This window comes from Capra hircus, chromosome 17 (assembly GCF_001704415.2).
Source record: "Capra hircus breed San Clemente chromosome 17, ASM170441v1, whole genome shotgun sequence".
Classification (NCBI taxonomy): Eukaryota; Metazoa; Chordata; class Mammalia; order Artiodactyla; family Bovidae; genus Capra; species Capra hircus.
Window position 1 is genome coordinate 18,851,273 of NC_030824.1, and position 14,977 is coordinate 18,866,249.

Sequence of the window (14,977 nt, forward strand, 5' to 3'; positions counted from 1 at the left end):
CTCCTCAGGGGATCTTCCTGACCCAGGGGATCGAACCCACATCTCCTGCAGGCAAATTCCTTACCACTGAACCAAATGGGAAGCCACAGTTTAGGAGGAGACAAAGATAACTAAATAAACATCAAAGACACAGAAATAATGTCTAGAATATAATGCATTTTCCAGCAAAACTTTGTAACATTACACACAAAAGAATAAAACTTGGCAGTGCATGGGGGGAAAAACAAGTTATTTAAGAGGAAAAGGTTAAGCACTCCTACTTATATATCTAAGAAAACTGAAAATATGTCCATAGAAAATCTTGTATACACATGTTCACAGCACTGTCATTTATAATAGACAAAAAGTGAAAACAACCCACCTATCACCTGATGGACAGATAAACAAAATGTGGCAGAGCCATACCACAGAGTACTACTCAGCTATGAAAGAGTGACATACTGGCCCATGCTACCCTATGGATAAACCCTGAAAACCTGATGCTAAGGGAAAGCAGCCAGACACACAAGGTCACATATGATGTGATTCCATCTATACCAAATACCCAGAATAGGTAAACTCATAGAAACAGAAAGCAGAGTAATGGCTGCTTATGGCTGAAAAGAGTGTGTATGTGAATGGCAGGGATGGCTGAAGCAGTTTGGGATTTCTTTTTAAGGCAGAAAAAACTTATAAAATTAATTATGGTCATAGGTGCATAAATTTGTAAATATACTAAAACCCACTGAATTGTACACTTTAAAAGCATGAGTTTTATAATGTCCAAATTATATCCCGATTAAAAAATAAAATTTTTAAGGGGTAAAATATGTAGTTATCATATGAAGCCAGCAGCATTCAAAACGGAATCTTAACAAGAAATCCTAAAGGAGAAGACAAGCAACATATAATGCTTTTATAAAAATATTCATTTGTCTCTAAAGTTCAGTTAATAAAAAAGCTTACATTTTTAAACATTTAGCCACTAGAACAATGACCAAAAATACCATACTTACTTACCACTTCTCTTTCCAGTAAGTTATTCTTATTTTCAAGCGTTCTCACATGACTAGTAGCTTCATTCAGAGCACTCTCTAATTGGCCACATCTAAAAAAATATATTGAAACAAAACAATCAAAAGCAATATCCTTTCTCTTGAAAGTGTTATAAAAATCTGATTCTCTAATATTACATAAAACAAATTTTCCAATGTTAGCCAAGACTAAGGATGCCATTTTAGTAAAATATATCCCAATGAACCTGATATTATAGCATTCAGGGAATATTAAAAATGATATGAAAAAATCTTTAAGAATTATTAGGTGAAAAAAGTAAGATATGAGCAGGTATTTGTATATTCAGATTCACAGCAGCATAATTCACAATAGCCAAAAGATGGAAGCAATTTAAGTGTCCACCAAGGGATGAATGGATATAAACAAAAGGCAGTGTGTGTGTGTGCGTGTGTGTGTGCGTGTGTGTGCGTGTGTGTGTGTGTGTGTGTGTGTGTGTGTGTACATGCAATGGAGTATTATTCAGGCTTAAAAAGGAAGGAAAACTCTGACACATGCTAGAACATGGATGAACCTCAAGGACACAGTATGTTGAGTGAAATAAACCAGACACAAAAGGACAAATACTGTGATTCCATTTATACAAGGTACCCAGAAGCATCAAATTAATAGAGACAAAGTAGAATGATGATTGCTGGGGCTGGAGGGAGGGGTCATGGGGAGTTATTGTTTAATGAGTAGGCTAAAACAAGTTCTGGAAATGGATACTGGGGATAGTAGCACAAAAATGGGAAGGCACAAAGCCAGTGAACTGTACATTTAACGTGCAACATATAGACGACTGCATAAACAGCTTGATCTTTGTCATGAAAACAATTTATACATGCATATACATTCTGATTTCTAAAAGGATGCAAAAAATTAAGTCTAGGATGTGAGAACAGAAGATGGGGTAGAAAGACTTCATATTATATCCTTCTATATTATTCAAATTGGCATGAATGTCCTTATTCTTATAATGAAGGACATTCTTTGTAAAGCTAATTATCATAGGACCTGAAAATAACAAAATACACAGAATTCGGTTAACATTTTGACTCAGTGTTTAATGATGTACTGTAAATAACAGCTAGTATTTATTGGGCACTGGCTACATACCCAGTCTATGTTAAGCACTTTGCATTCATCCTCACAATCCTGTGAGTAAGGATTGCCATTATTCCCACTTTACAAATGTGAAGAGAGAGACAGAGAAGACAAGTTCCTCCTGAGCCACACTAGGATTACGAGCAAGGCAGTCTGGCTCCAGAGCTCAGGTTCCTATCCAATATGCATCGATAACCTCAGATATGCAGATGACACCACCCTAAATGACAGAAAGCCAAGACGAACTAAAGAGCCTCTTGATGAAGGTGAAAGAAGAGAGTGAAAAAGCCGGCTTAAAACTTAACATTCAAAAAACTAAGATCCCATCCGGTCCCATCACTTCATGGCAAATAGATGGGGAAACAATGGAAACAGTGATAGACTTTATTTTCTTGGGCTCCAAAATCACTGCAGATGTTAACTTGCAGGAATGAAGTAAAAAGATGCTTGCTCCTTGGAAGAAAAGCTATGACAAACCTAGAAAACCTATTAAAAAGCAAAGACATTACTTTGCCAACAAAGGTCCATCTAGTCAAAGCTATGGTTTTTCCAGTAGTCATGTACGGATATAAGAGTTGGACCATTAGGAAGGCTGAGGGCCAATAATTGATGCTTTTGAACTGTGGTGCTGGATAAGACAGCAAGGAGATCAAACTAGTAGATCCTAAAGGAAATAAATCCTGAATATTCATTGGAAGGACTGATGCTAAAGCTGAAACTCCAATACTTTGGCCACCTGATACGAAGAGCTGACTCACTGGAAAAGACCTTGATGCAGGGAAAGACTGAGGCAGGAGGAGAAGGGGACGACAGAGGATGACATGGTTGGATGGCATCAATAACTCAATGGACATGAGTCTGAGCAAACTCCAGGAGATGGTGAAGGACAGGGAAGCCTGGCGTGCTGCAGTCCATAGAGTCGCCAAGAGTCACACAACTGAGTGACTGAACAACAAAAGCATCAAAGCCTTGCAGAAGTGAAATACTAATAAAACTGTTGATGAAACAGTGAAATAATAATACAGCTCACTGAATAGTCAACTGTAGGTGTGCTGTTATTTTTCTGTTTTAATCACCACACTGATTCTGGTATACCGAAGATCTCACCCCCTAAGTTACAACTGTATGACAAGTGTTAATGGCCCCAACTGGAACTCCCAATTTACAATTTTAAAGTCTGAAAAAAACTGCTACGTATACTGCCAACATAGTTATCAGTTTTTGTCTTAGGTAAATGTTTTATCTCTAAGTAACCTCAGGCCAAACCAAATCCTTTGGGGGTAGTGGAAGGGGACAAAAATGCATTGCTCTTCATTTGCATGTTACAGGCACACTGACTCCAGTGCCATGGACTGCTGTTGTTATTAACACTTTCATTTATGTAAGACACTGACTTCCAGGCTGCTCCTCCATTCCCTCATGACTTTGAGGGGTTCCAGACATAAAAATATTTTAACTAGTTCCCCTTTACTTTGTGCCTTCTTTGGCACCTTTTCTTTGACCTAATAAGGCCTACTGGTCGCTTCTGTCAGACTTCTGATTTCCAACAGGAAGTAACACACACACACACACACACACACACACACACACACACACACACACACACGAATCAACTTCCCTAGCCTGCTATCTGTTCTTTTCTTTTCATCCTAGAAAACCTAAAACTAGTTTGTTTTTTTCCCCCTTGCTCTTTTCAAACTACTCTCTGCCACTGGACCCCATCCCCACCACCAACAGCAAAATGGAAGCAATAGAAATGACCAGGATGGATTAAGACAGCATGTTAACACCACAGCAACCACACACTGATATAAAAGCTAGTTTTACTCGTATTCTACAAGTTAAGACTGCTAACTGGACCAAAAGACTTCAGCTCCCTCATAATTATTCTCAAGCTTTGTCTTCTTTGCTCTAAAGAAGGATTATTTGCTGTCATCTAGACCCTATCAGTTTTCTTTCTTTTCTTTTTTTAAAAATAATTTTATTTATTTGTTCTTGGCTGTGCTGGGTCTTTGTTGCTGTGCGGGTTTTCCTCTAGTTGTGACAAGCAGGGGCTACTCTCCGGCCACTCTCCAGGCTCCACGCACAAGAGCTTCGGCACCTGCAGCTCCCCGGCTCTAGAGCACAGGATCAATAGCTGTGGCACAAGGGCTGATGGCTTAGTTGCTCCTTAGCATGTGGGATCTTCCTCGATCAAGGATCGTACCTGTTGTCTTCTGCATTGCCAGGTGGTTCTTTACCACTGAGCCACCAGGGAAGCTACCCTTCAGTTTCCAATCTGTTTAATATCATTTGTAAAGTATGTTGCAAAGTATGCTGTAATTAATACTAGTATCTCTAAACTAAGCAGAAAGCTGTTCTTAATATGAGACCACACTCCTGTGTGCCTACGGTTTTTTTAAATGAGATAATTATTTCCACAGGTGCATGAGTGGCTAGGTTAAAGCTATGCATATCTGGGTAAGAAAAAAGGACATCAGTCACAGACTTATTAGGAAATGAGTATGCAGGACAAAACGACATCCCTTTACATATACAAAATCTGCTCAACTGTCTCAGTACTTTGCCCATATGAAACAAATGTCATCAATTTTCAGTATTTTGTACAAGGATGGCTCAAATCTTTAAAAATAATTACTTAGGCAAACAAGTTTCTCTAAAAAATTTCAAATCGAAATTACATGCTTTCAGAGTGTTTTGTCATCACAATATATTATGCTTTGGGTAAAATAATATATCCAAATTGGAGAAACACTAACTTTACAGTTAAATTACAAGTTTTACCTCTCTACAAGAATTTGATTGGTTTTTTTCCAGTCTTCAGCTGCAGAAATTTCTTTTTCCTCCAGTTTCTGTTTCAAACTATTTATTTCTGATTCATAGTAAGCTCGAAGGTCTGCTATGTGTCGAGCATGCTTTTCCTTCAGGTTCTGCCTAATCCTGTTGGTGAGAGGAAAAAATACTTAGAAAGCATCTCCTCACTCTCTCAATAGAAAAAAACAAGAACACAATCATTCTCATAATCAAAAATACAGCCTTTTCCCTTTATACACCTATAGAAAATATGAGATTAATCTACAAGTTGACAGCTACTAATAATAAAGCAAAAAAAGGTTATTTTTTAGACAGTCTACCTTATTTTAATTTTTATGTATTACTGAAGTTCAATAAAAACAATTTTCATCATTTAAGCAGACATTAGAGAACATCTATTAACATTACAAGCCATTCCCAGAAGTACATACTTAGACAATACCACAGGATCCTCGAGGGAAGTCAGTGAAATGCATTCTGGGACACCATTGGCTGTACCTGGAAGCTGGGACTGACTGACTGAGACAGGCGGTCCCAGGACAGGGTTTTCTTCATCTACAGTGCTGACTGAGATGTCGTTACTACCAACGGTATATACTGAAGGAAACGTGGAACTGGTCCTACTCTCATTTCGGAATGCCTGATTTTTCCAAGAGTCCACTGGTGAAACTTTTGCATCTGTAGGATATTTTGGGAAACCAGATAACTGAGAAGTGATATGACTTGCTTGTGAAAACAAGTCTATGTCAGAGTGACTAGAGAGACTAGGTTCTAGAACAGAGTCCGGTGAAAAGGATATTCTGTCATCAAGAGCATTCAAAAAGCTATGTGGTTGAATCCCTGAAATCTGCTGATTTGGCTTCATGTGTAACGTTGGGTCCAGAGTCAGTACCTAGAAATAAGACAGAACAGTAAGCTTTCTCTCTCTCCACGCAGGTTTTTTTGTTTGTTTAAGTGAGTAGGCTTTAGATCTCCTAGGGAAAAGCAGCTCAAGATGCGAGTTAAAGTCATGAAGCATCTTTTATTTTCACCCAGCAGTGCTGACAACTTTACCTCTGGCGGATGATTTGGGTTGGAAGCAGAAGTGAGATTCCTCTCAGGTAACTGCTTGTTTTCCCTTTGTTTTTTATGATAAATATCCTTCAGTGATGGTGGCTTCATCTCATTACTAGTATTAGACTTAAAGATATGAAACAAAATTATTCAAATATTATCAATGAATCAATGATGAAAAAAGTTTACTTTCCTGATATCAAGATCAGCACCATAAAAAGGTTTTTTGAAAAATTTAAAATAAACCAAGATGCCAGACCATCAGATTTATAATAAGAGTTTGGAAGTCATTCCCCATTACCTGTTACCTATAAATATTAACGGGATAATTTTAACCTAAGATATTTAAAACCATAAGAACACTTTCAAAGAATAAAATCCGTGGTAATCTCCTTACTTAAAATAAGAACCAAGTTCTAAAGAAAAGACTTCGTAATGAATGAATGAAGCGGGACAAGAAAACTTCCAGCCAGATTTATTTCCTGTGACTTGAAGGGACAGGTGTCAAGAGTGGAGTTGCCTAGCTCTGTAGTTACATTCATGTTTAAGAGTTGGCAGTCCCTGGTGCCTCAGATGGTAAAGAATCCACCTGCAATGTGGGAAACCTGGGTTTGATCCCTGGGTTGGGAAGATCCCCTGGAGGAGGGTATGGCAACCCCCTCCAGGAGTCTTGCCTGGAAAATCTCCATGGACAGAAGAGCCTGGCGGGTTACAGTCCATGAGGTCGCAAAGAGTCAGACATGACTCAGTGACTAAGCACAGCACACCACAGACAACAAGTGTTAAGAAAGAAGTTACCCAATGAAAATAAGACCTCCTTTAAATTAGTTATAAAAACAAGAAGATACAATCCTAACTTCCACAACTGAAATCAGGGCTTTGCTACACTGGAAGTGTTACAAAGAGGCCTCAGCTCCAAATAGTAACACACCAGGCCTAACTTATCTCAAGATGGGACTTACTGTAGGTCATGACAGGGTGCCATTTAACTCTGGGCCTCAAATTTAATCTGTGGACATTCTCTCAAATGATATTACAGATTCAGTGAGAGATACATTGAAAGTACTGAAAGAACACATTCGTCATACAGCTTTAAGCTTTTAAACTGTCCCATTTCCAGATACTACAAAGACTGCCGAGCACCATGAATTATTATTTTTTAATAAACCCTTAACTAGCTTGTGAAAAAGACAATTATAATTTGTGTGTGTGCATTAAAGGCATTAATTTGTTAAATGTAAACTTTTAAAATTAATGATTTCTATAACCCCACTTGGAAATTTTACTTTTATATACCTACAACCTAGAAGCCTTTTCAAGTGCTAAAGCCTACGCTGAGTAGCAGTTCTTCCGCTCTGGCTATAGCCTGAGGAAAACTACCCCGGGGGCCTGGGTGAAGAGTTACAACTATTCTATTTAGAGCTCATAGTAATACAAAGTGACTTTTTTCACCTTGGAATGGGTGAAGGGAAGGATGGACAGAGAGATGGGTAAATGAATGAATCAAAAATAGCATATTAGAGAAACACTCGGAAAGTAGCCCTATAGTGGGGCTTCCCTGGTGGCTCAGTGGTAAAGAATCTGCCTGTCGATGCAGGAGATGCAAGAGACATGGGTTCGATCCCTGGGTTGGAAGATCCCGGGAAGAAGGTAGGGCAACCCACTTCAGTATCCTCACCTGTAAAATCCCATGGACAGGGGAGCCTGGCAGGCTACAGTCCGCAGGGTCACAAAGAGTCAGACATGACTGAGCACACACAGCCCTATATGAGGGACTGCTTCTTTTTTTGCTATGCCACAAGGCTTGTAGGATCTTAGTTCCCCAACCAGGGATTGAACCAAGGTCCTCAGGAATAAGAGCACGGAGTCCCAACCACTGGACCACCAGAGAACTCCCTTTGCACTACTTTTACAATTTCTCTTGTCATATTTTAACATCTCTGAACAGAGGATGCCTCTTACAACTAATGGTATCCTACAAATGCCTTTGGTCAAGTAGTAGCTGTGACACAACTGTCACTGGCTGCTCATATGCAAATAAAAAAGCCATCAAAATTGGCCAAACAGGTGTCAGCAGCTTGGAAGAAAATCCTAGTGACTTGAACCTGTGCTGAAATCCCTGAGAACCAATATTTAAGGGACAGTGAATCAGCTGCTTAAGCAACATTCCCCATCTGAGGGTCAAATACAGGTCAGTCCTACATAACTACTAAGCCAGGTAAAAACTCAGCACCAAGGCTTTTTATTCTCTTTTAAAGAAATGTAAAGTCACCAGTGCTCTTGGTGGCCCAAGGGGAATGGAGTATGGAAAACACAGAAACCAGCACTGACTTAAGAGAAGAGTGGGAAGAGTTAAGCCCCTGAAGGTAAAGACGTTTCAACTAATTTACTTCACTTATATTTTCCATTAAGTATGTATGAGAAATAGATGACAAAAATATGTTTAAGTCTATAAAACATAAATTTAAGTGATAAGAAAGCACTGCATCAGTCTAATTGATCAATGTTTTTTTCTTGGTAGAATAGGAAGCATGAAGTCTCAAAACTGATGGGAACTTTATATTCTGAGTCAACAAAACAGAGTGTTCGTTTACAGATGCTGCAGATCAAGAAAACACACACAGTGAGCCTATGACTGCAAAGCCCACTGAGTCTCCCAGACCCCTCAGTCTCACCTCCCCAGCCCTGCCTTCTTTGTGTTTATCTGTCTTTTCTACTCTTTTCCTGAAGGATAGAGTGCTGGTTTCCACCTTCTCTGGGACTCAGATGTCCACAAATCTGCTGGTCCCGTGTTGCCCTGTCCATCTACGCCTGTCACTTGTATTTACAGCTCTCCTGGTTACTTTAATCATATCTCTCCTTTCCTCCAACCTATTTTCTCATTCCCTGATCTAAGCACAGAAGAGAGAGATATATGTATCGATATACATCGATATACACATACTGGATATTTTTATTTCTTTGCTTTGAAGTCAATAAAATATTTACATTCCTCGCTCAAAGAAAATCAATACAGTAACTTAATTATGACAAAATGGATCAGTGGGAGGTTATAACAGAGTAGAAAATCAAAACCAGGTCTGGGAACGGGAAAAGAAGTTTATCCGTGTACTTACTACATTGAAAATAGTGGACACAAAACCATGTCATTTAATTTCATATGACACTGGGCATTTTAAATTTCATTTTTAAGTAATTTTCCTAAGATCACACAAGCAATGAATGATAAAGACCAAATTTGAAAGCAGGCGGGTATGATTTAAAGCTCATGCCTTTTTCCTGTATATCAGAAATTTAAAAATACAAAATTTATAAATGAAACAGTATACAATTGTGTAACACAAATATACATGTGTGTCACATGTTACTAAATTACCTGGCTTGGTGATGTATCTGTGGAGGAGGCTGGTGCAAATGTCTTCTCTAAAGTCTCAGGCAAAGAGTGATACATGTCCTTCTCCTCCAGTTTCCAGTAAGTCAGTCCTAATGTGAAAAAATATACAGAATAGATAAAGGTGAGGAAAAAGAATAATAGCACTTTCTAGGAAAACTTATTTCTACCTAAAGAAAATTAAATATGGGAGGTTTTGGCTACCTGGATACAGAAAATTGAATTTAGAAGGGAAAAATATTCACTTAAATGTCTTGCCATGTAGGAGTCCTAACTTAATGATTCAAATATTTTAAACTGAACTATAAAATAAATATTTAAGATTTTTTTTATGTGGACCATTTTTAAAGTCTTTATTGGTTATCATATTGTTTATGTTTCGGTTTTTTGGACATGAGGCATGTGTGATTACCCCCTGATCAGGGATCGAACCCGCACTCCCTGTGTTGGAAGGTGAAGTTTGAACTGCTGGATGGCCAGGGAAGTCCCTAAAATAAATATACTATTTAAAAAGACAACAATTTCTTTATGCAAAGTACAGACTTAAACAGGAGCAATGTAAAAAACTTAACGATTCAAATGTTTATTTTACTATGCCAGCTGCAGGGAGGAGGCAAAAAACTATAGTATATACACTATGTCAGAAGGTGGCGAGCACTCTCCTCTGGTAAAATTTAAAAATTGGGCGTAAGGGAGGATGCAGTGTGTGTGGAAGGGAGGACAGATGCTCTTATTCAACAATGGTTGAGGTTGGCCGTGTTAGCCATGTATGGGGAGGTTCCCCCCAAAAGGAGTGAAGAGAACATTCCACGTACAGGAAGCAGCTGAACAAAAGCCCTAAAACGAGAACTCATCTGACATATTTGGGCAAAAAGCCTCCCTGCTAAATCAGAGAAAAGGGGAGACTAGCAGACACTGAGGTCCAACAGCAGGGCTAGATGTCTGTAGGCCTGTGGGAATAAGGACAAACTCTGGGCTCTTATTCTGCACACAGCAGACCCACCGCAGGGTTTATGTAGAGGAGTCATGTGATCAGATCGGTCATTACAAAGGATCGCACTGGTTACAGTGTTGAAAACAGATGGAAGGTGCAAGGTGAAAGCAGGAAGGCTGGTCAGGAGGCTTATGGGAGCCCAGAGGGCAGGTGATGAGGCTCTGTGAAGATGAGAGCAGGGAGGTGGTGACAGTTGCTAGAGTCTGGCAACTTTCACAGGCAAAGCTGATTCATCCTGAATTGGATGTGGGATGGTGGAAAAAGGAGTTAGTGTGTAAAGCCATTAAGACTAAAATAAGTTCACCATGGAGAATACAGAATGGCTCACAGGGGAGTTGAATTTCTTAATTCACTTTGGATATCTGAGAAAACGCTGAGATGATTTTTGTAGCCATTTGAAATAACTGTAAAAAAAAAAAACCACTTTTATCTTTTCAAAACTTGTAGCACAAATTAAGGCAAGTGAGGAAGTTACAGATGCAGAGACATAAGACAACACACAATACGTCTTAGAAACCCCTTTAGTATACTGTACACGATTATCACCCTAGGAGAAATGCACACATTACTATTTTGAAAAAAACTCCTTAAAAATGTAAGTATTGGGACTTCCCAGGTGGTTCAGTGGTTAGGACTCCATGCTTCCACTGCAGGCGGCACAGGTTCTATCCCTGATTGGGGAACAAAGAGCCCTCGTGCTGAGGGGTAAGGTCTGAAAACAAAACAAGTATCATACCTGTTCCTGAATCAGACATCCAAGAATTTGGACCCTCATCTGGTTTGTTGAAGTAAAAAGCTCGAGAATGTGTATCAGCAGTGAAATCAGACTACAAATCAAGAAAGAAAGCCATCAGTTGACAGTTTAAAATGGCTAGGCACAAACTGCTGACCCAAGGAATATGAGCCAGGTGTCAAACCCAGGCACAGAGAAACTTCCAGAGGTTCACAAAGAAAGTCAGCCTGGCTTTCCCCATGGTTCCAATAATTGCAAAATGATAGGAATTAACAGTGAAGGATTTTCTACTCCTGTGTAATTTACAAACGTTTATTTTGATTCTCTGTAGAGCTGGAAGAAGAAACCGGAAGCAGGTGTTAAAAAGTTCAGAATGAAAACGGATTCCTAATTTGCCATCAATTTCCAAAAGAAATTTCAAGTGCCTAGAATTACAGTCATTTAGTACAAAAATTAATGTAAAAGCTGTAATAATTCATTTTTATCAGTAAGACTGCAATAAATCAACTCTGAAAACTGCACATAAATAACAAACAAGAACTCTAAACAGTAGACTATATCTTATATGCAGATAATTGGTTACCAGAAAAGGCTAAAAATGCTTTCCTATCCTCAATTCTAATTAAAAACTCCACGTTAAAATTTCCTTACCATATCTCTGGCATTGTCACAAGAAATCTGTGTTTCCAAACAGAGATATGTGAAAAGATTATTTTCATTGGAATTTTTCTTATCAGTTCCACCTCCAAACTTTCAATTCCTGTTAATAAGTACATGGCTCTATTTGCTTACAAGCACCCGTGGACCCACTGCCAAAGTAAAAGCATGCTAAAGCTGCTGACATTCTCCCTACCAAGAAGGGGATCTCTGCTCAGCCTTCTTTTTCTATCCTCCTCAGATTCCCAGGTAAAGCCAATGGTAAAGAATCCGCCTGTCAATGCAGGAGACATAAGAGACAAGAGTTCGATACCTGGGTTGGGAAGATCCCCTGGAGGAGGGCATGGCAACCCACTCCAGTATTCTTGCCTACAGACTCCCACGGACAGAGGAGCCTGGTGAGTTAGAGTCCATGGAGTCACGAGGAGTCAGACACAACTGAGTATGCATGCACAGCTTTCTAAGGCACCACTTTTAACCTCTTTTTCATCAAATGTCTCTTCTACAACTCCTATCTGTTCGAATTTCTGTTGCATATCCGAACTTAACTGACCAGAAAGAGCTGACTGCAGAAGACTAAATGAAAAATTCCCAGTGAAATATTTTGTTTTGCACCAGTTCTGAGGTGCAAATCCTAAAGTGATAAGCCAACGCACACTGCGTTGGCTGGAGGGGGCTTACCTCACATAATCATCTGCTGCTCTTCCACCCCATAAGGCATCGGCTGAAGAAAACAGCCCATTTTTAAAGAGAAGGGAAAGTATGGTGCAAGGAAAGCCCTTCCCAAGAAACCAGCCTCAGCCTAGCACAGGACCTTCATCAGTAACCGTCTAAGGCACCTGAAAAACCACCACGGAGGCCACAGCTGGGAAAATGGTAACAGCCAATCTGTCCCAAAGGACCAAGGAAACAAAGACCGGCTGGAGCTTTAGAAAACCCCTGCACTAAACACTATCCAATTTCAAGATGTGCTTCAGAATAGCTAGACCCCCAGATAAACTATATTGTATTAGAAGAAAATTGGATCCCAAGAGAATTCTGATCATAAAGATTCCCTGGATTTAGGCTGAAAATGAAAAAAAAACAATGAGAGACATGAAAAAGGATGAAATAAAGAGGAAAGTTCCAACTTTTGTGAATCCACGGAATTTGCGAATTAGGCACGTAAAAAGTACGTGTCAGGTGTGGTGTCTGTTTCACCAACCCCCAGTACCCGAAAGCTGTTTAAAACAGACATACCAAAAAAACTTGATTTCCCCTAATGATTTAATATCAAAAATATGGAATTCACCTTTAAAAAAACAGGAAAATGAAACTTGTTTAGGAGATGATCAAAGAAAAGGAAAAGTTTAAAGAACATCATGCCCTCGTCACAGCTTTACCCTCTGCCCTACTGAGATCCCCAGAGGCAGAACAGACTACTAGGAAGACCTAACCCCAAACGGTATCTCTCAGACAGTACCTTCAGCTGATCCTTCGGCTGCTCATCAGATCCTCCACTGAATGGAGGAAGAAAACTTGGCCAGTTCACTGGTTTCAAGCTTTACAGCCCAGAAGACTCACCGGAGGAGCTTTTAAACCACCTGGTAACAGGTCACAACCACATCAATGAGGGCAGACCATCTGGGGCTGATGACCAGGTGTAAGTAGATTTTTAAAAATTTGTTTATTTGGCTGCACCAGATCTTAGTTGCAGCATATGGAACCTAGTTTCCCAATCAGAGATCAAACCCAGGCCCCCTACACTGGGAGCGCGGAGTCTTAGCTACTGGACCACCAGGGGAGTCCCAGATTTCTGACGCTCCTAATGACTCTGTTGCTAAGTCACTTCAGTCATGTCCGACTCTGTGCGACCCCACAGACGGCAGCCTACCAGGCCTCCCCGTCCCTGGGATTCTACAGGCGAGAACAGGAGCGGGTTGCTATTTCCTTCTCCAATGCACGAAAATGAAAAGTGAAAGTGAAGTCGCTCAGTCGTGTCTGACTCTTCACGGCCCCATGGACTGCAGCCTACCAGGCTCCTCTGCCCATGGGATTTTCCAGGCAAGAGTACTGGAGTGGGATGCCATTGCCTTCTCTGCCTAATGACTCCAACGTGCAGCAAATTCTGGGAACCACAGGGCTACATTGAACAAATACTGATTCACAGTAGCAAAAGACAGTGAATCCAGTGAGATACACACCACAAATATGTAGTTTATCAGAAGTGAAAAAGTCTCCACTGAATTTCAGTTAACGCTGAAACAAACAAAAAAGAAACTAGTATGTATGAAAACATTTTCCTTTTCTGCCAACCTATTTCAATGAAAAAAGCAACTTTCAGTACAGTCTCCAAATGCTTTTATGCCATTACACCAAACAAGGATATACTGTGCTGGTTCAAAAGAACAGAGCTACCAATACCACACCAGGCCCAGAGGCTTGATGGTTCATGTAGCTTCTTCACTTTCACTTCCCTCCTCAACACAAATCTGATTACACCTGATATTAAGAAGCCTAAGTTATCATGGATTGAAGAAGGAAAATTTACCAAAAGAGAAGTAAATAATGCCTTATGGAGGCTGAGTTCTTATGATTTCTATTGTTTAATAGATCTTTTTCAAAGAATGACAGAAAGACTGTTCACAATAATCAAGACATGACCTGTTTCTAAAGGAATCAAGTTTGTAGAGAGACTTGATTTTGTGATTTCAATGTATTAGACAATGTTATTCAATGACAATTTAGGCCAAAGGGGCTTTAAAGATATTTAAAACTTACTCAGTATCCGTAACTCTTTAACAAAAGCAGCTGCTGTATGAGCAAAAGGGCCACATAAAATGTAAACATTTAATCTCTTGCAATTTGGATTATAAATTCAAGGTGTCCAAGCTTCAACTGTTTTTATAGAGGCATCTAAAGCATTCACACATATATTACTACTTATTACAACTTAATAGTAATAAAAATTACTTGAGGGTTTTTCAAAAAATAATAGATTACTCTCAGGCTAATTGCAAAGATTTGCAGCACAAAGGGAATTAGGACATTTACAAAATAAATGTTTCTTTTTTTTTTTTTCCTAGTACTTTCATTCCTCACTAGCTTTGGTTTCTGGCCTATTAAAGAACCACTACTTGGACTACTGTTTCCCATTCTCAGAGACACCATAAAAGATAGGGAACAAATTAACAATACAAAAGAAAAGGCAAAAAAA

The 14,977-nt window shown here is 39.4% G+C and overlaps 1 protein-coding gene across 5 annotated transcripts in view; it reads right to left on the minus strand.

The window, feature by feature from the left end:
- MPHOSPH9 (M-phase phosphoprotein 9) overlaps nt 1–14,977 on the minus strand; it is a 58,728-nt gene that overhangs the window by 27,950 nt on the left and 15,801 nt on the right. For 4 of the 5 annotated variants that reach the window (XM_005691373.3, XM_018061348.1, XM_018061347.1 and 1 more), the window contains 6 exons: nt 11,128–11,218; nt 9,383–9,489; nt 6,007–6,132; nt 5,385–5,845; nt 4,924–5,079; nt 1,000–1,087 (listed from right to left, as the gene is read on the minus strand). In XM_005691373.3, coding sequence (XP_005691430.2) covers nt 1,000–1,087; nt 4,924–5,079; nt 5,385–5,845; nt 6,007–6,132; nt 9,383–9,489; nt 11,128–11,218 — 1,029 coding nt within the window. The remainder of the gene's footprint in view (nt 1–999; nt 1,088–4,923; nt 5,080–5,384; nt 5,846–6,006; nt 6,133–9,382; nt 9,490–11,127; nt 11,219–14,977) is intronic. The other variant, XM_018061349.1, reaches the window with a different exon arrangement.